The sequence below is a fragment of the Eucalyptus grandis genome, chromosome 10, assembly GCF_016545825.1.
Source record: "Eucalyptus grandis isolate ANBG69807.140 chromosome 10, ASM1654582v1, whole genome shotgun sequence".
Lineage (NCBI taxonomy): Eukaryota > Viridiplantae > Streptophyta > Magnoliopsida > Myrtales > Myrtaceae > Eucalyptus > Eucalyptus grandis.
The window spans coordinates 19,262,025-19,287,980 of record NC_052621.1 but is presented as its reverse complement, the minus strand read 5'-3'; the positions used below and the strand labels follow the sequence as shown (position 1 = coordinate 19,287,980).

Here is a 25,956-nt window from a genome sequence, read left to right as displayed (position 1 = left end):
ATGCCTTATTTGAAGATCATTGACCATGTAAAAACCATGCATCAAGTCGATATACCACAACTGAAATTGTCATGCATTTTGCTTCTAATGACAAGTCACATATCAATGTTAGTGGATTTGTGTGGCCTTTTTCACATAGATTTAGGGTTAAATGCCTAAATCAAACTTTTTCTTCACATTTAACCCTACGTCATGTTCAAATTTCATGATTTTCATGCATTGATTAGGTGGCTTAACAAATTAGTTATCATGCATCATTCTCTGATTTGCTTATGATTGATTTGCATGCTTTAGCGATTGTTGCTTTTTGGCCATAAATTTGACTTTACTTGAACTTGATACGCCTCAAGAAATTCCATTCATGAAAATTGCTCTTTATAAAGTGCTTGATTTCTGTGCCTTTTTCTTAGAGCCGATCATACGTGGGTTCTACCCCAATTGCTTTGATCTTAGTTGTGATGATTGTTTCTTTCACTTGTATGCACCTAGTCATAAATTTTTTAGATTAGGTTTAGATTAGGACTTTGAAGATGGAGAATGCGTGAAGATGGTGGAGGTCGATGTCCATTCCGACCATTTTCATGTAATACCCATTTTCCCGACATATGTCTCGGGTTTTATGTATTGTATAAAGCCCGACGAGTTGCGGGTTTCCTTTCTTTCTCGATTGTTTTCTCTTTTATATTCTTTAGAATTGCATGATTAGGTTTACTGATTTCTCTTGATTGTTTACTTCATGTCTTGTGCTTTCAATTTCATTGATTGTTTTCTTTTCATTTTTTAGAAATAGAATTGAATGAAAATGATCAACCACGCATGATCACTTAGCCTAGGAATTGATGATCTCGAAAATGTAAAAAGAAACGCATGGACATATTAGGAAAAATACAACATACTGTTTAGGTACCGAAAGGGCGCTAATAGCAATATTAGCGTAACCCAAGTTCCCGAACCTAGATATCTGGTTGCGTAGGAATCGAGGGAACACTCCCGACCCTCGATTGGGTTTCTAGCCGACTCCCAAAGTTAAGGTTAGTGGCGACTCCCGTCTATTTTTAGGTTATCATAAATAAGTAGATCGTATAAATAAATCCGTTGTCACGCGGGGTATGAGTTTCGATTAAACTCACTATGGTTTAGCATACTTGATGTGGGAGTAGCCCAAAGGATGAAGTGATGCCATCCTAATGGGTGAAGCGTACTATTGAGAGGGCTACCATGGTAAAAGTACCCTTAAATTCGATATCCACATTCGACTCCTTTTTTTAGGTGTGTCACTTATGTGGGTATGGATCGCGAAATTCCGCTGTCACGCGGGGTACGAGCTTGGGAGAGCTCGCGATCTCGTAGAGGGAACTCATGAGAGGCTTGATCCAAAAGGCGAGGTGATGACGTCTTTTGGAATGCAAGCCGTGAGGGAACTTTCGTGATCAAGTACCCCTAAATCTGACCTTTCCCCCTTTTCTCTCCTCGCGATGATGAGGGATTCGAGGGTGGCGAGGTCAGGTCGCGACAGTCATTAGCAACTTTGTGGGGCAAATAAATCCTTAAAGAAAGTGATATCACGCCTCAAAATCCGACTTGATTATTCGATCCGACTTCATTGTTCAACCCAATTCGAAGCATATTTCACCAACAGGTGGTACATCCGCTCACCTTTTTGCTGTGTTCCAAGGGCTTCTTAAAGTGCTTGCTGGCATTGATACCAACTTCACAGTCACTTCGAAAGAAGCTGATGAGGAAGGAGACTTTGCTGAGCTTTATGTGTTCAAATGGACATCGCTTCGGACCACAATTCTTATCGTGAACATCATTGGCATTGTAGCAGTTGTGTCTTATGCGATTAACAGCGGGTATCAGTCATGGGGTCCACTATTTGGCAAGCTGTTCTTTGCCATATGGGTTATTGCTGACCTTTACCCATTCCTGAAGGGTCTGTTGGGTCGGCAGAATCGTACTCGTACGATTGTTATTGTGTGGTCTATCCTTCTTGCTTCCATATTCTCATTGCTCTGGGTACGGATTGACCCTTTCACCTCGGCCTCCACAAAATCTGCTGCAAATGGTCAATGCAGCATCAACTGCTAATTGTATCATGCTCGCCTGTGGACGTCGCTGATCGTCAACGACTCGCTTGTCGATTCCCATGATCCCAGAAGTCCTCGAGCTGGTGGCCATAAAAAAGCTATTTTTTTAGGCTTATGTATAGATGCAAATCGGAGGACAAATTTGAATCTACTTGGATGGGCTAATAATGAAATAAAATATCCCAATCATTATCGTTTATGAGTAAAATGACATAATCCTACTACTAATATGCATGGGCTAATAATGAGTGACATTGGGACTAAATTCCACATGAAAAACAAACAGTCACTTAATAAAACTAGATGAACAAATGCCTCCAGCTTTGTCATCAACCATCTCTACCTATTACTCATGCTACATCGGGCGAAGAGGAATCGGGAGCTTTTGTTGCCACATTCATTGCCTTGTATGAGCAAAACTCTACAAAATTCCTAGGGTAGACTGAAGGTTGCCTAGCACTTTCAGGTATCTCTTCATCAAAACGATGGCATAGTTCTTTAGTGGAACACTCACGTCCGCACATGCATGTGCACGTCAGAAACAGCTGACTAATTCCCTGAACATCTTTCATCTTCTCCAAGTTCATTATTGTTTAATCAGCACTAAATAAAAGACCGAAGGCAAAGGGACAGATAACTTAACATTCAGTTACAGACACTTCTCATCGGCATCTTGTTGAGCGAAACCATCAATAACATGCCTTAAACATCAAGCCAGTATGAACAACAGATAGGTTCCTCACAATCTCACGCGAACATTTTGGCAGCAACTACAATAGACAAGCTCATGTACGATTTCAGTCACTACCTAATGCTAACATAGGCTTAATATCGAAACCACCATTCAAGCCCAATCAAGTCGGCACAAGCCATCATACATTACAGCTGCCGTCACGGATTCAAATTTCACAAGCATTCCTGAGTCCACACTAAATTTTCAAAAAATAAAATGCATATCGCGGCATAGTCTGAACATAAAGCCGCCACCGCTCTTTCAAATATTGTGCACCGAGCAGCACAAACCTCTGCCGACACCTCGAGGTACGTTCACTCGATAGAGAGTTCGAATCTCCCGAGAAAGCACATTCACTTTCAGGCTGGTCGGTCACGAGCGAGTGAGTGGAGAAAGGAATCGGAAGCGGCGCTCACCTGGAATGTAGGTGTTCTTGGTGAGAATTGGTAGCAAAAGCGAGCGGAACCCCAAAGAACGCAAAGATGACGCTACGAAGAAGTCCACAAGGTCGAAGAAGAGCGTGAGCTCGCGCTCGAGTCGCCGGAACAGATTCGCCCGAATAACAACGAGCGAGATAATCAAAGACCGAGAAGCTACTTTGCGGTACTCGACGAGGACGCCGTGAGATATGAGCAGAGTCCCCAGCCGAACGATCGATCGAGGCTTCGGCGGAGGTGGAAAGGGCGTCGGTGGAGGCAGAGGCGGAGGTGGGCGTTGGCGTCGAAGTCAGGGGCGACGGAGTCGCGATAAGGCGTCGAGGCGGAGGCGAAGGCGGCGTCGGAGGCGTTGGAGGCAACCGGCTTGAGGGGCGTCGAAGTCGGGGGCAACGGACTCACGAGAGGGCGTCGGGGGCGGAGGCGGCGTCGGAGGCGTCGGAGGTAACCGGCTTGAGGAGCGTCGGAGTCGGGGGCGTCGGAGTCGCGAGAGGGCGTCGGGGGCGGAGGCGGAGGCGGAGGCGGCGTTGTCAGCGAGGCGTCGGAGTCGAGAATGGAGAGAGAGAGCTCGTCAGTGAGAATGAAGAGAGAGAGAGCAAAGGAGGGGGAGAGAAGCAGCTGTGCGAATTTTGTTCTCCCCTGCAACGGAACAGAACGGAGAACAGGGAGAGAGAGAGAAAGGAGAGAGAGGACGATTCGACAGGGCGCAGGCATCGCAGAGGAGAGTAGAGCAGAGGGAGCGTCAGAGTGGTGAGCCCCACACGCGGCCCGCAAGAATTTTGAATGCCTGACGCCCTTGCCTACGTGGCGCCACGTGTCGATCGTTGAGTGGTCTTACCCACCGCCTACGTGGAGGGTAAAACCTAGCCAATATTTTCTCACACCAAACGTACCTAATATTTTCTCCTCCCATTCTCTCTCCTCTCCCGAGAAAATATAGGGTGGTCCCGGACCTCCACGTCAGCGTAGTTCCCGGCCACTCACGAGGTGCCATGTGATGGTGGGCCCACTTGGTGTCTTATGCCCTCTTCCCCTCTCTCTTCCCTCCGAGAAAATATTGGGTATCCTAACAGTGCCACGTAATCGGTGCTCTGAACCATTCATTGCGTGACACATGTCCGTGTGTCAATCCACGTCATCCACTTCTCCGTTTCAGCGGTTCTGTCTCTCTCCTCACGATTAAATAGGGGCGGGCTCGACTTGGCTTGGCTTGACTCACTGCAGAAGAAAATACAGGTCATGACTCCCGCCCAAAAGATTTCTCTCTCCTTTTCTGCAATTTTCTCTCTCTCACTTTCTCTCTCCTCGCAGAAGAACAAACAGAGAACGATAGAGACCTGCGTTCTCTCCCTCCCCTCCGCATCCGCTGGTTGCTTCCATCGCCCCCACGCTGAGGCCGACGCCGCCGACGCTCCTCCTCCTCCCTCTCGCGACGTTCGCTCTGCTCTCTCTCTTCCCCCTCCGCGAAGTCGTGCCTCTCTTCCAGCGAAATGCGACGCCAACGGCCCTCTGCCTCCGCTGGTTGCCTCCGTCGGCGTCGGAATCCGTCGCCCCCGTCTCCTCCGCCTCCGCCTACGCGCCCGACACCAACGCGTCGAACCACGACGGCGAAAATGGAGGAGAGAGAAACGACGAAGCAGAAGACGGAGACGAAGAAGCAGAAGCACGCGCGCTCGGGGTTCTGGACATGGGTCGTCGCGTCGGTCGCGTTCCGGCTCGCCCTTGTCTACCGCCCAGGAACCTCCGCCTGTCCACCCGCCCCGAGGTCACCACCCCTCTCACCAGCATTCGCCGCCGTAACGCCGCCTCTCTTCGCTCCGTCGATCGATTCCCGATCCCCGATCCCCCGCCCCCTCCACCCTTGAAATCTTGGACGTCCATTTTTCTGATAAGATTTCTGGTTTTTCTTGTTTGTGCCGCCTGCAGTTGGCGAAGGCTACTGGTTGAAGCAGTCGGTGATGTCTCTCCCTACGCAGGTTCGGCTCCGTTCGATCAGGAAGGAAGCTGCTTGTTTGCCTACGGTTCTCCTTTGCTGTTGCTCGTTCTCGGACCTCTCGCTGTCGAAAGGTAACTACCGGAGTATAATCGCCGACGCATTTTGAAGGCTAGGTTGATTGTGAGCTTCGCTGGTTATCTTCTAGAATTGAACTAGATTTATCTGGCGTTATCGAAGGGGAGGCTGTGGCTTATGCAATTATGATCCTTTAAGAATGGCCACCACCACATCTCTCCTTGAATCCTCCATATTCGACCCGTCATTGACTGATGCCAAGATTATGTGGGGACCTTCATCACCCATACCAGACCATCATAAGGAAATCTGCGGAGAGACAAGTTCTGTGGAAGTCAATAAAATGTGTCTTGTGGTTCCCTGATTTTGAAATTTATGGATATGGAAAAAATTTGGAGGGACAGAGAAGTTTTTTGAAGAACTTCTTCGAGTATTTGGCGATTCAGTTACTTGCCGACGCATTATATGAAGTGCCAGTTATTCAGTTACTTTTTTGGCGCTTCGCCAGAATGATGGTGGCAACGGACGACTTTGTGGAGGCGGACAACGTGGAGGCCATCATCTCCAGGATCGAGCACAAGTCCCGCAAGATCGAGAGCTTGCTCAAGCAGTAAACTTCCCCTCCTCGATCCCTCTCTTGCCGCCTTTCCGTCCGCGATTTCGCCGGATTGATTTTGAGCTGACCCACCTCCGCATTTCCTCGTGTTTCGTTTCGTCGCGTGCAGGTCGAAGCTGGTGGAGGCTCTCAAGACCGCCCTCGAAGGATCGCCTCCGAACACGCGGGACAAGCGATGCAAGGTTTGCCCTGTTTTTTTTTTTTTTTTTTTGTGGGTGTTTGCTGCTTGTATCGGTAGATCTTTCCGGGTGGTGAAGTCGCGGTCTTTGCAATCGGCGAACTGGATAGTGGTGCACAGAGCGATAATGGCGATGAAGGATCTGGATGCCCTGTTCTCTTCCCTGGATCCCGAGTACTACAACATCCTCATGAAGTGAGTGTTGCGCTGTCTTTTCCCTGTTTTCCGTACCCATATGTTGTCGATGCTTGTTCGGATTTATTGCTTCGTGTTTGCTTAGTAATCTTTACCGTGGAATTGAAATGTTTGGAGTGATGGTAGCAATTTAAGGCACAGGGGATGGTTTTCTTGTTTCCATTAAGTTTGTAGCGCTTGAAGGCACAAGTGATATCAATGCCGAAATGCCACTGTGTGTGGGGGTTTGTGAAGGGCTTAATATTTTCACTCAACTGTCTTGTTCTTTCAATGGGACATTTGAGTACTCCTGTAGTCCCTTGATACAGATTAACATAAGGATTATGGGCTCATTGGGTAGTGACGATTATGCCTAATGATTATCGGTTGTGAAGGGCTTAATTATTGAGCTATTTGTTGTGGCTGCAGCTTTTAGTAGAGATATTTAATAAAGATCAAGAATTCATGGGTGATGTAATGACTAGAAACAGCAAACTGTCTCTTCAGTTCATTGGTTTATCTGTGTCATCAGGGTTGGCACGTTAGGATCTCTGAAGACTTCACGTTTTTTTTACCCCAACAACTTAGTTTGATATTCATTTTCTTATTTCTGGTGTTCAAACCTACAAATAATTGGGTGAGAATAACTCAAACTAATGAAGTGATCTTGGAAGAATTACCATTTATGAAATTTGACCATAACTTTGCTAAGGAATAGCCTACCACTTTGGTTTAGGTTATCAGTTTCTCAATTTTGCTTATGAAGAATAGGTTGCGCCAGTAACTACAATTAATTGTATGCTTTGGCTGATCATAGTCTATCTATTTAAGGCCTTGTTAAAATGTTTGTGTTGTTGTATTGTGAATTCACTGAATTATGCTACTTGTGATTGCTCTACTTATTTGTTGACACCCCATTTTTTGAAGGAACAAACCTTGTTAAACTATGCAAGGCAGTCAAGTTAGAGTGTATAGGGATTCCTATTCCCAAAGAAAAGCCCTTTTAGAGGCTATGCTCAGACTAAGCTGGACTTTCTTTATTGCTACAATGTGATTTGTATTAGGCATTCTAGTTGCCTCTTCCCAAGGATCAGTACCAATGCTTTGTTTGGGAAGGAGGGGAGGGGAAGGAAAATTGGGGTAAAGTTTGAAACTTTGGCGCAGAGAGGACAGAAATTTAAATTTTCTTTCCATTTTCATCCCATCCTTGCCTTCTAAACGAAGTATAAGAATGATAGACTGGAGAGGATAAAGCAGGGCAGGTAAGGTTGTCAATTTGGAATAGATGGTAAGATATGCTCAATGATAGTTGCTCCTGTCCTGGGGTTATATGTGTTAATGCTTGGGGTGGTTGTGGATCTAGAGTAGCAGAAGCAACTCCTGGTTTAGATTGTCTCAAAACTATGATGACGTGTAGCTTTCCCCGAATTCTAGACAAGGCATTTCATAAATTTTATCGACAAAGTCCTTATTGGTTGCTTCTTTGTTCGTTGTATTGAGTGCCAAAATCTAGTCATGCAATCTAGTCCTAAAAGATCTCCTTTCTAGATCAAATCCCTGAGACTTCTGAGTAGGTTGATCTAATGGTATTTCTGTTATGAGTGATTGGAAGGAGAGGAATTAAATTGATAACTTTTGGGGTTAGCTTGATCTCAAGGCCGGTTTCAAGCAGGAGTAGAATAATTTTGTTTCTGCAGGATTCTGGTTTAGATTCCATTTTCACCAAGGTGCCATACTCTATTGGCTTGCCATAGTCTTCACAACTCAGCCAGAAAAAAAGTAGTACCATGTTCATTCGTCTCGTGTGTTCTTCTCACTCACTGAATTTTGGCATATAATGATCATACAAGACAATTGCATGCTGTTTTCCCCGGTCTCCCTGCAGTAATGTATTTAAAATTCCTTCCTGTCCATAACAGTGTCATTTGACCAGATAAATTGCGTTTGATAGCACAATACTTTTCTTTCTGGTTGGAGAACATGTTCCTTCTTTTCATCAGCACTTGAAACCTATCTTATTCTATGGATACTGCAAATATGACTTATTGGCTTGTCAATGCTTAAGACTGGCTTAGAGCATTATCTAACTCTCCTTGGAGAATTATATGCAAATACTCTGGGGATGTTTCTTTATCGCTATTGGTACTTGAGTTAGTCTAAACTGACAAGATGGTATCCAACAAAAATTGTCTTGAGGTCATCGTCAAAGTACTTGAATGTTCTTACGGCTGTGAACATCATCATTTAGGACTGGTTATTAAGTAGATGGGATTTGATGGCATCTGTTGTTTGCCTTATGTATGTACATGCATTTTACATTGACCTTCAGGCTCATCATGCAACTATGGTCTCATGACCAGCAAATTGAGCATTGTCTTCTAATTTTACCATGGTTAACTGAGATTAAAGGTAGATATATTTATTGACCAGTTGGTTTTGTTGTTTGGCTGGCCAATAAGTCCGATTCGAGGAGAGCAGAGTTTCCCCATGTATTATTTATTCCTCATCTGATCATTACCATCTTGCTTGGATTACCGTTATTGTTAAGGCCTTTGATGGAGTTAAACATGCATTCCTTCTCTAGTGAGTAGTAAGAGAATTCAGTGTGCAAATGCTATCGCTGTTGTAGTTCGTGTGTGCTACGTTTCGTTCGTTAATGCCTTCTTCTTTTCCCACATACAGCATATCTGTAAAACCAGAACCTACCTCATTAATTTGATCCTCTCGTTGCTTGCCAGATACTTGTACAGAGGCTTGTCTACAGGGGATCGCCCCACCTGTGACCAGTGCCTGCGGATTCACGAAAGACTCACGGAGAGGGCTGGCTTGGGGTGCATACTTCGTTCCCTAGCAGACACCACAAATACAGTATGATGATTATTGCTATCGTGATTTGAAGAGAGAAAAGTGCCCACTGTATGATTCCTCGCCTCCCTTTCCTGTAGATTTGGGCTGCGGTGTATCCGTCATTGACATGAATGTGATCGGTATTACACTTTATTACAAAGTATCATCTCTGAGTCCTTACAAAGTTAAACTTGCTTCGGATTGCCAGAGAACATGCATTCTATCATTTTGAGGAGTTGAGCATTTGTCTTCCCTTGAGATTAACTCAACACAAACATGAGAAACTTTTGTTGCGGACTTAAGTATGGCTAACTGATAATTAATAGTTTAGACTGCATCCAAATTTCACGTAGACGATTCTGCGTCGTCACTTGGGGATTGAGACAGTCAAAAGCAACATTTTGATTAAGTCCAGTTTTGTCAAACTGAAATAAAATGAAATCTCCATTGCTCATCTTGGTAGCTGACTTCTGTGCATTGATTGTACAAGGAGGACGAAATGGCCATTGTTACATGACAGAGGTGATGTGTAGAATCTTCGTGACAAGCATATTGTTGAACATTTGTTTTGGCTGAAGTTGTCACAAATGTGATGATGTTTCCATCATGGCAAAAGTTCTACAAAATGTGGAGAAAAAATTTATTGGATGACTCTGAATACGGATAGAACTGGCAGATGTATCCATTAGAGCTTCAATGGAAGGGAAGTCATCTAAATTTTGGTCCTTGCAGCTCTATCTTTGATTGTGACTTTCGTAACATGGTAATGCATTATAATGTAAGCTTACAAGTTCAAGAAGCTTGTTGAGGGTACTTTTCTTACTAGAATAGTTGCTTTTAGTTTGTCAAATGAGAAAGCACTACCTCATTTGTGTTAAAAGAGAATAACGCATTTGTTGAAGTAACTCACATCGCATGTCTACTGGGCTTATATGGGCCTTATATTCATGTGGTCTCCTTACACTTAACAGCTTAAACTTTTGGGTTGGACATTTTAACAGCATCAAGGTTGGTTTTTGACAGGCCTGATAAAAAAGAAAGAGATCGTAATTCTCTAATCTTTGTCATTGATTTGTTGAGCAGTAGCTAAACACACTTGCAGACACTACCGTGTGTACATGCTTCCATGTCTAATATATTTTGAAATGGGTAAAATGGTATTTTAAATCTGTCTTTTGCACCAAAAAGAAGAAAGGAATGAGTAAATTTTTGCATTTCGTACGTGACTAGAAAATTAGGCATAACATTTCCAAATTGCAAAGTACATTAAATCTGTCGAATTGATCATAAATGGCAGTGGCATGGAATGAGTAAATGTGATTCAAGTTTGAATTGGAATTAAAGGATTCTGAACCCACCCTGTATGAGTACCTCATCTTGTGTGATTAAATATGAATGTCAGAGGTTCTGTGTGGATCCTAATTTAATCTTTCGGTGAAGATTGCAGCTGTAAGGGAGACGATTGTTGTACAATCAGGATAAGATCTCTCCAATGAGTTATGTGGTCTCTATAGCATCAAATATGAAGGTATCCAAACTTTCTTGTATAATGTGTTTACCTCTCTAAATTGATGATGTGCATGCATTCTATGGAAAACATTTGTATCTTTCCTAGTTCAAACTTCAGACCAATCCTGCTGGTCCTCTTCAAGTAAACTGGAATAGCATACGATGTAGATACTATATATTTTCTCTTGGAAGTTTAGGAGTCAGAGGGAATTGGTGTGATGAGATAACATAAAGTCCTATTCAGATTTAACTTTGATTTTTGAGTTACAATGATACCCGACAGAAGTCATAAGATGTGATCAATTTCCTTTGCTAGACAATAAGTATATCTGGTTGTACTTGGATGTTTTTCCAGGGCAGTATCAAAACTTTTGACTTTACTTTCCTCTTTTTATTCAGGCCAGCCTTAAAATATTGGACTTTAGCATATAGCTTCTACAAATTTTTTGCCCCTTTCTCCACTCACTCCATTACTTTCGTCTACTTATTTACAGCTCTCTTTTCCTGCTAAATTTGATTTTTGGCATATGAATCAAGAAAAGTGGCATATGATAACTATTTCAGTAAAATACATAACTCCAAAAAGCATTGGAATATTTACTTTAATATCAATTTTATGTCAGTTGTACCCACCAAAAGATTGGCTTGTGAAGTCATCCTTGCCTTCTAAATTTAATCCCAGCATCATCCATGCAGTACTCGAGAAGCTTTCTTCAAGAAACTTCCAGTAAGATCGTCTCATCCTGCATCCATTGATATGTGTATATTAGATATGTCCTTTCCTCTTATGGGCATCTTGGAGAAAGAGGCTATAACAGTCCTTAGTTATTTTTGTTTCTGAATATATACCATAGCAACTAGAAAGCATCGTGAATGTTTCAAATACATCGACATAATGGATTTGCTGGTACACCATCAAATTTTCATCATTTATTTACTTCCATATTTATGAAAGTTACTGCATTCAGGAAAAGGATAAAACGCTTATTTTTACTCTGAGTGACATAGGATTGCATTGTCAATCTTTTTTTTGCCCTTCAAAACCCCCCTTCTTCTATAATGCTTTCGTCGCTAGCTTCGTTTGCTTGCAGAACTTTTAGTGCTGAGAAGTTGGGCATTTCTTGTGAAATTTTGGGAGTTCGGTCGCTGACTTGTCCTTTCAGAGATTTGATGGAAGTCATGAGTTTATGAGGTCTTGGTTCTTGTCATTGAGCCCTCTAAAGGACGTCGTTAGTAGTTTAACCACGTCGAAGGAGCTTCTGAAAGTTCTTTTTCGGGTTGGTGGTCTCGAGAAGCAACATAAACCGACTATAGCCCTCGTCTCAGCCTTAGGAGTCGAGCTCGATCGTTCCATCATCCAGGTTGAGCAGTTGATCCGTGAAGAGAGGTCTCATTCTCACCAGATTGATTTCCTCATGAAGCATTTCGCAGAAGAAAAGGCGTCTTGGAGAAGAAAGGAGCGGGAACGAATCTGCACTGCCATTTCACAAATGGCAGAGGAAGTCGACGTGGAAAAGAAATTGAGAAGACAAACGGAGAGACTAAACAAGAAGCTTGGCCAAGAACTGGCTGGCATGAAGTCATCTCTTTCCAAGGCGATGAAAGAGCTCGAGAGTGAGAAGAGGGCTAAGGAAATATTGGAGCAGGTCTGCGACGAGTTAGCGAGAGGGATTGGAGAGGACCAGGCGCAAGTGGAAGAATTGAAGAGAGAATCCGCCAAAGTTCTTGAAGAGGTGGAGAAGGAGAGGGAAATACTTCAGCTAGCGGATGTTTTGCGCGAGGAGAGAGTGCAGACGAAACTTTCAGAGGCCAAGTACCGTTTTGAAGAGAAGAATGCCACCGTTGAAAAGCTGAGGGCTCAGCTCGAGGCCTACATGAGATCCAAAATGAGTAAAGATGAGAATTCTCCGAAATCAGAGAAAGCCAAGGAGCTCGAGGCGTTCTTGAACGACAAGATCAATCTTGAATGCACTGAAAACGAATTATTCTGAGAAAATAAAGAAGCTGATGGAGAGGAGTGCGAAGGAAATGAATCTGCAGAAAGCGATCTTCATTCGATCGAATTGAACATGGACAACAACACCAGGAGCTACAAGTGGAGCTACGCGCACGACAATACTAATCAAGAGAACTCGAAATGGGTCTCGGTAGATAATGAGTTCAACTTCAATGGGAGGAGATCTTCATCCGACAAAATTCAATGGGAGAGCATCTCCTTAGGAAGAGGAAACTCTAAAGGGGCGAATCTTCACGACGGTGCCAGAACTCATGACAACCTGAATGGGTTCAACGCAGGGAGACTAATAGAGTTCTTCTCGCCGGCTAAAATGGACAGCAACAAGGAAGACGAAACCAGAAGAAACAGAGCACTCGCAGGCCTGAAGGACCATCAGCTGTCGAATTTCGCCAATCTGATCAGGCCATGGAGCCAGTCCTTGCCTCTGCAAGATCACGGCATGGAGAGTTGGACTGTGGTAGAGTAATGAATGCGAAATCAAAGCGAGTCAGGATTAAAGAGGTTTTTTCCTTCTTCCTTTTGCGCTCATCTCCATGTCAGGCAGGGAATACTAGAAATTGCTAGCGAATGATGTCCTCGCGTTAGTCCTATTCGAGAATTTTGATACTATAATTGTATGTGTTGCTGGTCTAGTGCTGATATTAAAAACCATCCCAATTCGCAATTTTAGTCCTTGCTGCTAAGTACCATGTTGGTGTTGCTGCTGTCCCAGTTTGCAAGACCGGTGTCATCTGCCTGAAAGAACTTAAAATGAACTTTTCCACGAGAGTTATGATCAACATGAGAGAACAATTCCACCTATGCTCTTCATCATTCCATGTGCTCCTTAACAACTCATTTCGTCGTCAACTGGCCGAACAGATAAAAAAAAAAGAACTCGTCATTGATCTACCGAAAGAAAAGATCGAATTAATTCATGATAAGTCATTAATGTTCTTATTTCATTGCCAAGAGACAGACTAGTTACAAGAGTCCTACTGCATGGGATACAGACATGTTTGCTGTGCAACTGAAATATAACATTGCTTTCTCAACTATCAAGCAGGAAGTATTTATGAACTATGTTGCTTGCAATCAGAATTTACAATAGCCCATGAAGTCGAAAAAGTTGAACAAACAATCAGGAGTCCAAAAAGTTGAAACAAACAATCAGAAGGTTCCCACTGGGACCAACATTTGCTAGGCGTTATTTGCCATGATTTGGACCTGGCTCCGTGAAAGAAAACATAACCTATTTGTAAGGGCCTTCAGGCTTCCCGGATGTCAATGCAAAGGTAACTGGGTTACTCGGATTGTCCCCCACGGTCAGGCTAAGCACCTCAGGCCTTGAATAATTCCCAACCACATCAAAATCAAACTTGGCCCGCGCTATTTCTCCAAGGTCTGCACATCATTACACCATAAGTAAATCAAGCTCATGAGGAAAAACCTGAAGCCCTCACAACTAAAATGAGATCAGAATCTCCTTTGTTAGCTAACTTCCAGAGATTTAAAGTGCACGCGAGCTGCAAGTGCAAGGAACATACCAAGGTCAGCTGAGATGAGTGCCTCGCCATCATAATTGGGTCCGGCCAAAACATTTCCTGATGGAGATATAATTACACTGCCTCCAGCACATACGACAGAATCTGGGTTAAGATCGTCATCTGTTCCTGCAAAAACATACTCTGGTGGAGGCGGGTAGTCTTTCCGACGACAAAATTGGTTGGCTGATAAAACAAAACATCCACCCTCAAGAGCAATGTGTCATAGATGCTTGCCAAGTGTCCCTCGCATCAGCTGTCGGTGCACAATATATTTCAACACCTGCAAAATAAAGAAGACAGGATTTTCTCAATCCTTCCTGGATCAAGTTTAGCTAACATCATTCCTGTGCTAATTGTAGTTTCTATATCAAAATTATGGCTCATGGAAGCCCAGCCTCAACAGGAGGTACGAAGGTTTTGCAATCCAACAAGGCATTGACAGACAACAATCCATGGAATCACATTCTAATATGAATTGTGATGGTTAAACTTCCGAACATTACCCCAACACTGGTTCCAACGACATCAATGCAGGTAACGAAAGTTAGCCTGATCAGATAGATTGGACACCAATTTGACAGCCTAATACAGGCTTTAAAACTTATAACCAAGAATTCCAGGGTGGGAGAAATATCATTATCATATCCAACCGCAACACAAAATCTATGCTAAAGTAAGAACATAAATATGAACATGGTTACTAGGCAAAATCAGATCACCAGCTGCGTCATGCAGCAAAGTTTCAGAAGAATGTGTGCAATTGTTGGCATGGCATCTATTTTTTAATTCTATACTTTTCCTTCAAGTACACATGGTCACGAAGAGCAGATATATGCATTTCAATGGAGATGAAAGAGACCGGGAGATGAATTCTAGTTTGACCTGGTCAAGCAAAAAACAAGCTGCAAACATGCAGAATAGCTAACCTTTAGCATACATTGCTGTCCTCAGAAGTGGCATTCTATTTTCCCAGCAAATGGCCGCACCGATTTTCCCAATCGGCGTATCAAACACTGGAATGGTCAACCCATCACCAAATCCCCAGATGACACACTCCAGAGCCGTGGGCATGACTTTACGGTGCTTCCCAAGGTAACGACCTTGAGGATCAAAAAACAGGATTGTGCAATACAATGTATATCCATCTCTCTATCACCCCCATCACTAGGAAAACTTTATATTTTCCAGCCATCGCTGCTAACCAATCAACTTCAGGGCCTGCATAAGCATCAATCATGGAACATATGCGGAAGGCATGAGAAGAGCCGTGTGGTAGGATGGCACAAATGAGAGCGACATATTGAACAATCACATGATATACAAAGTAGCCATTTGAAGAAGCTCCGAAACAGAAAATCTTTCTAAACACGGAATATGAGTATCCAGGTTGCTCCAAGTTCATCACCCTACAGATAAAACAAGAGACTCTGCTTCAACACTGCGAATCTTGGAAGTCGACCCACTTTCTGCACTTAGCTACAGAGCTCAAAGAGAGGGCCAACATCGGAAACTACGAATCATTGCATCTGGGTGAGAACGAACTATCTTAAAAAACCCAAAAGAGAACCAACGCCCACTAACCATAAAAACATGGTGGTAAAGCTAGTACCTGGAACATCGATGGCGGAGGCGTGATACTTGGGGAACTCCTCCCTGCCCTTCGCCGTGCGATTGCCGATGATGACGCCGAAGGTGGAGCGGCGGGGGTAACCGCCGACGAAGGCTTCGGGGAAGACGACCAGCTGAGACCCGTGCGAAGCTGCCTCGGCCAGCAGCCTCTCCGCCTTATCTGCCATCGCATCCCACAGAAGAAGCAAAGATAAAAAAGGCGCCAAATTTACATCTCAGTTTCTCAACCATTTGCCAGGTGATGAAAAGGGCAGCTTTGCTGCTTCTCCTCCGTGTGCTGCATCTGCGATCCCGGGAACGCCGGAACAAACGCGGAGCAGCAACGAACCCGAAGAGAGAAGCAAGCGAGCACCGGAGTAGGGGCGGCCGTAATGTGGTTCGCCGGCGACGGCAGGGGAACGGCCGATTGATGCACGGCGGAGCAGCAACGAGCGCAGAGAAAATTTGAGATATAAAATTTCGAACTCTGTTTGTTCGAAAGGCTAGGAGAGGATAAGGAAATTTCTCTTCTCTTTCCCTCTCTCTCGGCCGAACCCCCTTCTTCTTCTCTTCTTCTTCCTTCACCCACTACCACACCGCCGCCCCCACGCCCTACTCACCACCACCTCTTGGCCACCCAACCATCACCACCAACCGCTCGTCCGACGAGCCATCTCGCCGTTGAGCCCGACGAGCTGTCGCGCCGTCCGCGCCGCCTTCCCCAAGCCACCGTCACCACCTCTTGCCGCCGCTCGCTCGGCCGTCCGGGCTGTCGTTGCTCGCCCGAACCGAGTTCTTCCCCCCTTGGCCGTGGGTGGCCGTGGGTTGAGCCGCGACCGCCGCCGTCTTCGCCGCGCCGTTCGTGCCCGCCGTTGATGCCGTGAGACTCGTGTCTTCGTCGCCGTCGCCGGACCTTCCTCGACACTGCCGCTGGACGCCGTCACCCTCGCTCGCCTCGCCGCTCAGCTGGACGCCACCGTTGGACGCCGCTCGTCCCCTGGTGGAGGCCGCTCTCTCGCCCAGCCGCCCGAGGTTACTCTCTCAGTAAAACTCACTGTGTTTCGCTCATTTCTGACGAGTTGTGTTATCTTGATGATTTGATTCATAGGTATACCTCTCTCTTCGATGGCTCTCGTCCCTCCCCGTCAATTCTACCCAACGTTTCATCGGAACCCCTTCATTCTATTCAGGTATGGCTCTCCAATTCATCGCAAAGAACGTGTGCGGCGAAATTTAATGCTTTTTCTTTTGCGTCCATTGAACAAATCCTAGTTGGAAATCGAGCATTTCAACTCTTGGTAGAGGAAAGCCCATTTCTTTATTCAATCCCAGCTTAAGCTTTAGTAGCAACGGTTGGTTAGATAAATGGAATCAATCCAATAGGCAAAACAGCTCCAAACTGCCTCAGGCTGTGATCAATTATAGAAATAGCGGCGATGCTGGTGGTGGTGGTGGGTCCACAATGCAGAGGATTGTGGAGAAATTGAAGAAATTTGAATATATGGATGATGGGTATGAGAGGAGAGAAAGACTGCCGGAAAGAGTGGTGGAGAAAGGATCTGTGGAGGATATCTTTTATGTGGAGGAAGGGTTGTTGCCAAACACACGAGGTGGGTTTTCGCCAGAGTCAAGAATTGTGGAAGCAAATGTGGTTGGGGAGAGCAGTGGAGCAAGGTTTCCATGGGAGAAGCCAAAGGGGAAGGGAGAGGAAGAAGGGTGGTCGGCGAGAGTAAGAGCAAGACGTCGGTGGCGGAATTGACACTTCCGGGCCGGAGCTAAAGAGGTTGAGGAACTTGACTTTTCAGACGAAGAGCAAGATGAGGATTAAGGGAGGTGGTGTTACGCAGGCAGTCGTGGACACGATTCATGAGAGGTGGAAGTCTTCAGAAATTGTGAGGTTGAAAATTGAGGGTTCGCCTGCACTTAACATGAAGAGGACACACGAGATATTGGAGGTATGCTTCTTGCATATATGTTATCAATTTCTCACGTCTCGTATCATTTAGTCCCTCTTGTTAACAGGGAATCTGTAGTTAATGTAATATGCAGCTTGATAGAAAGGTTCACCAGACTGTACCTATACTGAATTTAATCGAGGTGCTGGTTTTCTTGTTTGATGTTCATTAAGGCAGCTGAAATTGATTTGGCAGCTTCATGTGCTTTCTGTTTCAGCCACATAGGCTACATTCAACTATTGATTTCACTGAAAATGAGCAAGAGATATGCAACCTGTGTTTAGATAGTCAGATTTGTTCTAGCAGAATTTAAGAAGGTTGCTAATTTTCATTGGTCGGTGATCTAGGACTCAAACTTTAGCATGTTTTAGATGGGTTTCAGCTTCCAACAATTGGACAGTGTTCAGAGTATGTCCTTTGATCGTGTGCATCTGGCCCAAGCTGTGGTCAGTAATCAGATAAAGCTATGATCACCTTTCACATAACCATTAAGATAGAACTCACCCTTTGTTATTTGAAGTTTCTAGTTTAATTAACATGTTTGGTAGAAACTGGAAGTATGACATGAAGGTAAAGGCTGGCTGTGGTAGATAATTATTCACTACCATTTTCAATTAGACAAGTATGAATAATTTAAACCCATGGAAATGGAATATGCACATTCTAGCTTGTTCTCTCCATCCACAATGCTGCTAGGCACTGTGGTCGTATAGTATTATCTTTTAATTTTCACGCTTTATAGTGTTGCAGAAACCAACCTAATTAATGGTACTATTAAAGCGTATTGAAGTAATTTTATCTATTGATGATGCTTGTATGCATGTGTACAGAGGAAAACTGGTGGTCTAGTGGTATGGAGGTCTGGAACATCCATTTCGTTGTATAGAGGTGTGAGCTACAAAGACCCTTCAGTGCAACTGAATAAACGAATATTTAGAAAAGAAGGGAGCTCAGCTACTTCATCAACTTCATCAACACCTGCTGATACCATTGGTAGGAATCCTTCGCAATATAGAATCAGTGAGGATGCACAGGCATCTGAAATTGCGTCTGAGAATAAGGATACAGGATCAATGCCAGAAGTTGAATATGAACATGAAATGGATAAATTGCTAGATAGCCTGGGTCCTAGGTACAAAGACTGGCCAGGATGCGAGCCCTTGCCTGTGGATGCAGACATGTTGCCTGGAACAATTCCTGGTTACCAACCTCCTTTCAGAATCCTTCCTTATGGAGTACGAGCAACGATTAGCCAAAAGGAGGCAACGGCTTTGAGAAGGCTTGCTAGAGTACTTCCTCCACATTTTGCTTTAGGTATGTGATGTCATCGTCTTACTTGGTTGGCTCTCATAGTGGCATTCTCATTGTTCTTTAATTCTCTTGTATCCAGGAAGAAGCAGGCAGCTCCAAGGTTTGGCTGTGGCCATGATCAAGCTATGGGAAAAAAGCTCAATTGCAAAGGTTGCACTTAAACGTGGCGTAATGCTTACAACTAGTGAGAGGATGGCAGAAGATCTTAAGGTAATTGCTCCAGGAAACTTGTCCAACCCATTAAGTACTATGTACGTGGTTTTTTATCTGATAGTTTACTCTATTGATGTCTCTGGTAATTTGTCAGTGAACCTCAAAAACGATGGTTTTCCATAGAATTGTGATCAATTTTTTTGCATGTTTATTTTCTCATGATGACAGTTTTTCGCTTGAATCTACTGAAATTTTTTTATGCCAATCAAGACAGTTCATAAGGAATCTACTAGTTTGTTTTCTGATTGCATCGACTTGCATTGTTTTGCCTTTTTTTCATGAGCAGTAGAAAAGTATGGTTTAAGTTGACCTTTTTGATATAGAAATTGACAGGGGGGATTCTGCTCTCGAGAAACAAGGACTTCTTGGTCTTCTATCGAGGTAAAAATTTTCTCTCACCAGAAGTCACTGAAGCATTATTGGAGAGGGAAAGACTAGCAAAGTCCCTTCAAGATGAGGAGGAGCAAGCTCGCTTGAGGGCATCAGCCTTGGTTGTCCCAACCAATCATATGTATGAGCAGCCTGGAAATACTGGTACGCTTATGGAGACTCTTGATGCCAATAAAAAGTGGGGAAAGAAGTTGGATGAACAGCACAAAGAAAAAGTTATGATAGAAGCAGAAATAACAAGGCATGCAAGCCTTGTCAGGAAGCTCGAAAGAAAGCTTGATTTTGTAAGTATTCTCATTTCTTGTACAGCATCTCTCTTTGCTTTAAGAGCATAAATGGCCTCTTCCTGTAAATAGTTGTTGTTAAACCAAGCATCTTTGGTTCTGGTGAAAGCAAAACTCTTGTTGATGGTTCACTAGTGATTAATGTTGTGCTTGAAATTTTCATTCATTTCTGCCCAAAATATATTTTTTCAGAAGTATTCATCAAATAGGTAAGGTATTGATGCATGGTTGAATTCAATAATGAAGTGTGTAATTTATGTCTTACTATGCTGAAGCATCAGCGAACATGGTGTTAGTACTAAATGTCTATCTGCTTACAACCTAAATTTGAATAAATCTCCTAGGCTGCGAAAAGGCTATCTCGAGCCAAAAGAGCTTTGTCAAAGGTTGAGGAGTTCCTGAAACCGGCAGAACGGCAAGCAGACCCAGAAAGCATCTCTGATGAAGAGATTCATGTTCCACAAGATTGGCTTAAGGATGAAAGCATTTTTGCTTCTTGGTAGAAACTCTTGACATTACCATTCACGTATGTAAACCCGGGAGGCTAATGCTTATATTGCTGATTGATCTCCTTCTTCCAGGAAGACGGGGAGTTTTTGATGGTACAGTGGAGAACATGCACTTGCACTGGAAGTATCGAGAACTGGTGAAGATCATTGTGAAGGCAAAGACCTTTGACTCTGTTAAGAAAGTAGCATTGGCTCTTGAAGCCGAGAGTGGTGGGATCTTGGTTTCTGTAGACAAAGTCTCCAAAGGGTACGCCATTGTGGTGTTCCGTGGAAAGGATTATAAGCGGCCTTCCACCTTGAGGCCGAAGAATCTTTTGACAAAGAGGAAGGCTCTGGCTCGTTCTATTGAGCTTCAAAGGCTTGAGGTACGGCTATACAACTGCATCTATTTTCACCAAAATTCTTGATTTTCTGGTATTAAATTTGCAGGTACAAACATATCTCACCTTGTTTGATGTGCATGTTTGCATGTATCTGTGCCAATGCTAGTGGTCTGCTCTAATAATATGTTCCCATCTTTGTTGAGTTCCAGATATTAAAACATAGTGCACTTGTGTGTATAGTAATTGGTATGCTTGGCTGGTAATTTTCCATTGCAGTCTTGGTTTGAAACACATTTCTGAATATTGTGGGAGCACAATGGCATGAGTCACTTATTGATGACCTGAAGGCTGTCTAGCTTTGTTGAAGTTACTTGGTTTCCGGATTTAGATGTCAAAAGCACCTGGATTGATACTGTTCATGTGACAAGTGTCTATTTTTGGGGAGGGGATAACATAGAAATTTCTGACAGTTTCTATGTTTCGTTGAAACAGGCATTCCAAAATCACGTGGCCAATCTGCAGAAAAAGGTGGAGCAACTTCAATTTGAAATCGTAAGGGCCCCATTACTTGTTGAATTTGCCAGTTTGGTGCAGTTGTTTAAACAGGGATATACTTAAGTTACTTGCATATTCATAGGAACAAATGGACCGCATGAAAGAAAAATGCAACAACGCTTTTTATGACAGATTAGATTCTGCTTACCCCACTGATGAGGAGGACAGTGAGGTATACCTTAGCTTGTTCTTATCTTGCTTTTCCTTATATCTATTTTAAATTAGGTTCCAAGATTCCTGTTTGTTTGTGTTATCTGTTTCTGATCCTTTTAAATAGGAGGAAGGAGATGAGACATATCTGGGGATGTATAACAGCGAAAATGACGGTGGAGACAAACCCAGCAATCCGAGTTATGAACTGCTCTCGGAAGCTGATTTTTCAGATGATGAAGAAAATGAGGAATCTCAACCAGATTCAGAAGACCTGACTGCACGTGCATATGCAGTATCAAGCACCACCGTGCATGCCACCGATCACGAGAAAGAAATTGGTCATAATTGGTCCTAGTTGCAGACTGCACAGAAGAACGAACTTCAAGCATTTTCTGGCATAAACGTTGAATGCTTGGACGAGATTATAGCTTAAGCTCGAAGGAAGCGCGATAACGATGAAGGAAGTTTACGCGATAACGATGGAAGCGCTTGTGGCTATAGTTTTGCAGGTGTAAGATGTCTTCTCCATCTCCTGTACAGTATCACGCTTGCTACACTGTGGCCGGTTCAAAAGGGGACCCGACAGTCAGAAATCCGAACGCTTACTGGCATATAAAGTTTCTTGGCAAGATCATGACTCGTCGGTGGATGATGGTTTTTTGTATTTTCTTCTTTTTCTATTTTGTTGGGACCATCTTGAATAACATCGCCAATGATATCAACGGATAAATTGACTCTTTAGTTATTCAGAGGTTCCAAACCGTGCCTTAATATATCTTCATATTCTATTGAAGGGTCTTCTCTGTAACTAATGCTGACTTTGCTTCCAAGCTTTGATTGAACGTTATGTCGACTTCTCCCAATAAGCAGATTAAAGTTAAAACCATTATTTCAATTGCTAAGTGATTAGGGTTTATCCACATAAGACAGATATTCAGGTCGACTTTGACCGCGATAAGCGGTGATACTTCTACCATATCTGCTATCATTTATTTAGGTTGATCCATAACAATATCACATTCTTAATTCAAAGGGTTAAAAGCGATCCCACTGTGACTCCATCATGTTGAAAAGGTCCCGTACCCATCTGCAAAGCGCAGTTGGTCCAGCAAGGCTATCGGCATTCCATTCACACGAGGATTTCGACTTTACAATCTCACGTATCCGAAAATATTCTGGCATCAAAATGACAAAATCCGTTTCGCCATCATCGCTCTGTCTCAAACACACATGAGCATTATTCTATGGCGATAAACCTTATATTAATCCGTTGACTCAAAGCTCTTAGCCATCCTGGTGTGGTGTGTGAACGCAGAAAAGTCATCTGAGCCTTAAATGGTTAAAAAAAGTAGAGAGAAATTAGAAAGTCAACCTCCATCCTAGTCATCAGCCGGTCTGGAGAATTGCTGATCTCATCTGATGGACTTCCTGCTGACCGTTGATTTTGCATCAGACTGACTGCGCTCCTCGTACAGTCCGAAGTGGGTTAAAACCGAAGACTTGTCCTCACGTTTGACCAGCTTTCGACAAGGACCCCCGAGCTGCTCCCCCACCGCAAAACTTTTCCTTGGAACCGCATGCGCAAAATTTGACCGCATAGGAGTCTCCGAGACTAGAGACAACATAGTTGACCACGTTTTTTGTTTCCCAGCAAGAAATGGGGAAAAATGCCACGTTTTATATCGTGCTCTTCGAGCCTCTCGTGCGGGGAGAAAACGCCATTCCAGGAGGAGGACCGCTATATATATATTAACTGCTGCTGCAGAAATTTGAAAATCCCCGGCAAAAATTGAAGGGAGAGAGAGAGAGAGAGAGAGAGAGAGAGAGAGAGAGAGAGAGGAAGGGGTGTCATGGATTTGTTCTTCCACGAAGAGGTTCAAAGCGACATCTTCTGGTGCGATCAACTGGTGGAGCCGCTGCCGCCGCCGCTGCTGCCAGCGGCAAACCGAAGCGCCTTTTCACCATATACAAACCGGCTGCCGAGTCAAGACTGAGGGTTCATGCCGAACCCGGGGAACAATATGAACAAGCGGGTGATGGAGTTCTTGAGGAGGAGCTGGGCCGAACCGAGCCAGATCCAAGAATTCGACCGTGAACGGGGTTTTCGACACATGTTGAGCGAGAGGATGAGGAGGGAGAAGCAGAAGCGTAGCTACTCCGCATTGCTCGCCGAATTGCCTCATGGTACCCAGGTTTGTAAAAGCTATAATCTTTGTCGAGCGGTTTAACTCTCGACACCAGACGGAGCTTCAGAAAGCAGGCTCGAATTCCTGTGCAGGCCACTTCTTGTAACTAGCCCGCCGCGGCAGGCTGGGGATAGGGAGTACAAGCTTTACGTGAGTAAGATTTTCTGCGCCTCTCTAACTCCGTTGCGAATCTCTGTTGCAGAATGACAAGAACTCCATCGTCCAAACAGCTCGCATGAGAATCAAGGAGCTGGTGAAGTACAAGCAAGAGCTGGAGAGACAAAACGGGGAGCTGAAGTCTGGTCTGAACGAGAAGAGCGGAGGGGACAAAGCTGGAGGGACCAAGATCAGAGTCAAGATTGCGAATCCGACGTCCGGGATTGATTCTATGTTGGAGGTCCTCAAGTGCCTGGACAACATGGAACTGAAAGCTACGGCGATTCAAACGCAGTGCTCGGCCGACCAACTCTTCGCCGTGATCGAGGTTGAAAATGAGGTATGTGCACAACAATCCGATGCCAATGTACACTAATCACTGTTTCATGTTCTTCGCACGCGTGATTTTCATTTTTCTTGAATGTAAATAAGAACTTGTACGATGTTCATGCAGCACAAGTTCGAAATTTTCCCAGTCCATGGAAAGTTCGGCGTCCTTCGTTTCTGTTGCCAAAGCATGAATTTCGAAAACCGCATTTTTTTTACATGCGCCGTCTCTTTTCGCATGTTCTTTTTTATGGTGTCTGGCTTGTGTTCTGATACGTCTTCTTTTCATGGGGAATTCCCCTTATGTTTTTATGACGTCCCGAGAGGTTTATCTACACATGAACATAAGCTCGATCAAGTTCCAGAAATAGTTGGTCAGGGTCATGAAGAAGAGAAAGGAAAGGTCAAACCTAGCGAAAAGATTAGTGATTACATTCCTTAATTAGCTGTATTAGCGGCAAGACTCGCACGTGCAACGTTAGACGACAATGGCTTTTTGCTAAAAATTATTTAGTCATTTGACTATTCATCCTGTTTTGTTGATGCGAGAAGATTGAAGCCGCACATGTTGAAAACGTCATCCAGTGGACCCTGCTCGAAACCGAGAGGAAACTTCATCCCAATAGCTACGAGGGCAAGATGGACTGGTTGAGCTAACGACAAATGAACATCGACGCCAAGTTTCTTCCACGTCGGTTCGAGACTTCCCTTGCTTGCATGTTTGTAAATTGGACGAAGCTTCCCTCCGGGTGCTTTTAGTCGAGTGGTCACAAATTATGGATGTCATCTATGTACAGATCTAATCAAATAAAATGAGGGTTGCGTCTGTACTTGTAGCTCACTAATCAAAAGTATAGTTAGAGTCCTCTTCGATTAGGATTGTTGGGAACTATAGTTCTCGTAAATTAAAACTTCAAATTTTCCTAACGAATAGCTCGAGGCTTTTATATTCACTCAAGTTTCATTTGCTCAACTCTATTGGGAAAGTATATATTCATATCGAGTATTACAAAATTAAGAATTGAGATGTATTATCGATTAAAAAAAGCGATTAATCTATTTCACTCATGCAAATCATACGCACAAAACTTTCGGAAGCTTTCTAATCAGTTCACGCAAAGGCATGACATGCCACCCACTCAAGTATAGAAAAGTAGTATTACGTGATTCTAGTGTAAGTTGAAGGGTCAAAAACGCCGTCGAGGGAGCCCGATGACTAAGCGTTGAGATGTGAAGGGGGGTCAACAAAACCGCTAATCCAAAACAGCGGAAAGGTACCAGGAATTGACGATTCGAGCGACCCGCCAGGTTTGATGGCCTGCCAGTCCTTTTCTGACTCTTCGGAGTCACGCACGCACACACTCATGAGAGGCAACTTAGGATTCTCGGAAAAATTGTGGGGAATCTTCTCGTAGGTTGTCCCTGTACACTGACGTGATCTTAGGCTTTCATTCATAGTCGAGAATAGATAATTGAATGGGATGTGGCCATGTGGAAATTGTTTTTCATTTGTGTTCCCACGTACTGTTTTTCTTCATCAGATCCCATCCGGTTGTAAGATTTTGGCTGTGTTTCGTTCAACTTTAGAAATAAATCTTGAAAAAAGCAAATATATTTGGTCTAAAGAATTTCGGAGAAATGTAAGTTGTGTTTAGTAAAAAATCTTTATAAAGCTATTTTGACGTAAATGGTGCTTGACAAATCTATTTTTATAAAGAACTTTTGAATTTCATTTTTCTTTTTTATTAAAAATATTAAACTATTTGCTGACTATAATGAAAGTAATGGTAGTTTTGAAACAATAAGAGATAAAATCGAAAAACTAAAATATTTATGATAGTAGTTTTGAGGAAA

The 25,956-nt window shown here is 43.7% G+C and overlaps 5 protein-coding genes and 1 pseudogene across 12 annotated transcripts; 5 read left to right on the top strand and 1 right to left on the bottom strand.

The window, feature by feature from the left end:
* The first annotated feature begins 1,478 nt into the window (after positions 1-1,478).
* On the top strand, positions 1,479-2,088 carry LOC120288735 (probable cellulose synthase A catalytic subunit 1 [UDP-forming]). Its single transcript, XM_039302873.1, has 2 exons — positions 1,479-1,506; positions 1,640-2,088. The coding sequence occupies exons 1-2, from the start codon at positions 1,479-1,481 to the stop codon at positions 2,086-2,088; spliced, it is 477 nt and encodes a 158-aa protein (XP_039158807.1).
* A 2,405-nt stretch (positions 2,089-4,493) lies between these two features.
* On the top strand, positions 4,494-13,270 carry LOC104422145 (actin-related protein 2/3 complex subunit 5A). 8 transcript variants are annotated; one of them, XR_005547003.1, is made up of 6 exons: positions 4,494-5,050; positions 5,181-5,321; positions 5,774-5,875; positions 5,991-6,254; positions 8,972-9,220; positions 9,571-13,270. XR_005547003.1 is itself a non-coding variant. In XM_039303553.1 (5 exons), exons 1-5 carry the CDS (start codon positions 4,494-4,496, stop codon positions 9,105-9,107), a joined length of 1,200 nt encoding a protein of 399 aa, XP_039159487.1. In that variant the 3' UTR covers positions 9,108-13,255. The 8 variants fall into 8 exon arrangements, 3 of the variants coding, with proteins under 3 accessions (XP_039159487.1, XP_039159488.1, XP_039159489.1); XR_005547007.1 differs by having other exon boundaries at positions 8,972-10,608; positions 11,681-13,255; XR_005547006.1 differs by having other exon boundaries at positions 8,972-10,608; positions 11,665-13,255.
* On the top strand, positions 11,777-12,580 carry LOC104423709 (uncharacterized protein At5g41620). The gene has a single exon (XM_039302872.1). It carries the CDS (start codon positions 11,777-11,779, stop codon positions 12,578-12,580), a length of 804 nt encoding a protein of 267 aa, XP_039158806.1.
* Positions 13,271-13,529: 259 nt separating the features above from the next.
* LOC104422143 lies at positions 13,530-16,081 on the bottom strand (annotated as a pseudogene).
* Positions 16,082-16,343: 262 nt separating this feature from the next.
* Positions 16,344-21,892, top strand: LOC104422144 (CRM-domain containing factor CFM3A, chloroplastic/mitochondrial). Its single transcript, XM_039303552.1, is given in 14 exon segments — positions 16,344-16,772; positions 16,849-16,930; positions 17,013-17,467; positions 17,470-17,505; positions 17,508-17,695; positions 18,526-19,009; positions 19,086-19,216; positions 19,543-19,893; positions 20,238-20,338; positions 20,340-20,392; positions 20,475-20,767; positions 21,218-21,277; positions 21,363-21,452; positions 21,558-21,892. Coding segments are annotated over 13 exon segments (2,538 nt in total). The 5' UTR covers positions 16,344-16,772; positions 16,849-16,865; the 3' UTR covers positions 21,789-21,892.
* A 1,345-nt stretch (positions 21,893-23,237) lies between these two features.
* LOC104423708 (transcription factor bHLH92) lies at positions 23,238-25,035 on the top strand. The gene is made up of 3 exons (XM_010036166.3): positions 23,238-23,625; positions 23,822-24,115; positions 24,655-25,035. The coding sequence occupies exons 1-3, from the start codon at positions 23,434-23,436 to the stop codon at positions 24,757-24,759; spliced, it is 591 nt and encodes a 196-aa protein (XP_010034468.2). The 5' UTR covers positions 23,238-23,433; the 3' UTR covers positions 24,760-25,035.
* The last annotated feature ends 921 nt before the right edge of the window (positions 25,036-25,956 follow it).

What these genes read in the sequence shown, in the direction of transcription:
- LOC120288735 (XM_039302873.1), top strand. Translation starts at nt 1,479, where the DNA reads ATGAGGGATTCGAGGGTGGCGAGGTCAG. An exon ending in TTCGAGGGTGGCGAGGTCAG is followed by an intron (nt 1,507 to 1,639) that starts GTCGCGACAGTC and finishes TTTCACCAACAG; the next exon opens with GTGGTACATCCGCTCACCTT.
- LOC104422145 (XM_039303553.1), top strand. Translation starts at nt 4,494, where the DNA reads ATGACTCCCGCCCAAAAGATTTCTCTCTCCTTTTCTGCAATTTTCTCT. An exon ending in TCTCACCAGCATTCGCCGCC is followed by an intron (nt 5,051 to 5,180) that starts GTAACGCCGCCT and finishes TGCCGCCTGCAG; the next exon opens with TTGGCGAAGGCTACTGGTTG. An exon ending in ATCGAGAGCTTGCTCAAGCA is followed by an intron (nt 5,876 to 5,990) that starts GTAAACTTCCCC and finishes CGTCGCGTGCAG; the next exon opens with GTCGAAGCTGGTGGAGGCTC.
- LOC104423709 (XM_039302872.1), top strand. Translation starts at nt 11,777, where the DNA reads ATGAGGTCTTGGTTCTTGTCATTGAGCCCTCTAAAGGACGTCGTTAGT.
- LOC104423708 (XM_010036166.3), top strand. Translation starts at nt 23,434, where the DNA reads ATGCCGAACCCGGGGAACAATATGAACAAGCGGGTGATGGAGTTCTTG. An exon ending in AATTGCCTCATGGTACCCAG is followed by an intron (nt 23,626 to 23,821) that starts GTTTGTAAAAGC and finishes TCTCTGTTGCAG; the next exon opens with AATGACAAGAACTCCATCGT. An exon ending in TGATCGAGGTTGAAAATGAG is followed by an intron (nt 24,116 to 24,654) that starts GTATGTGCACAA and finishes TGATGCGAGAAG; the next exon opens with ATTGAAGCCGCACATGTTGA.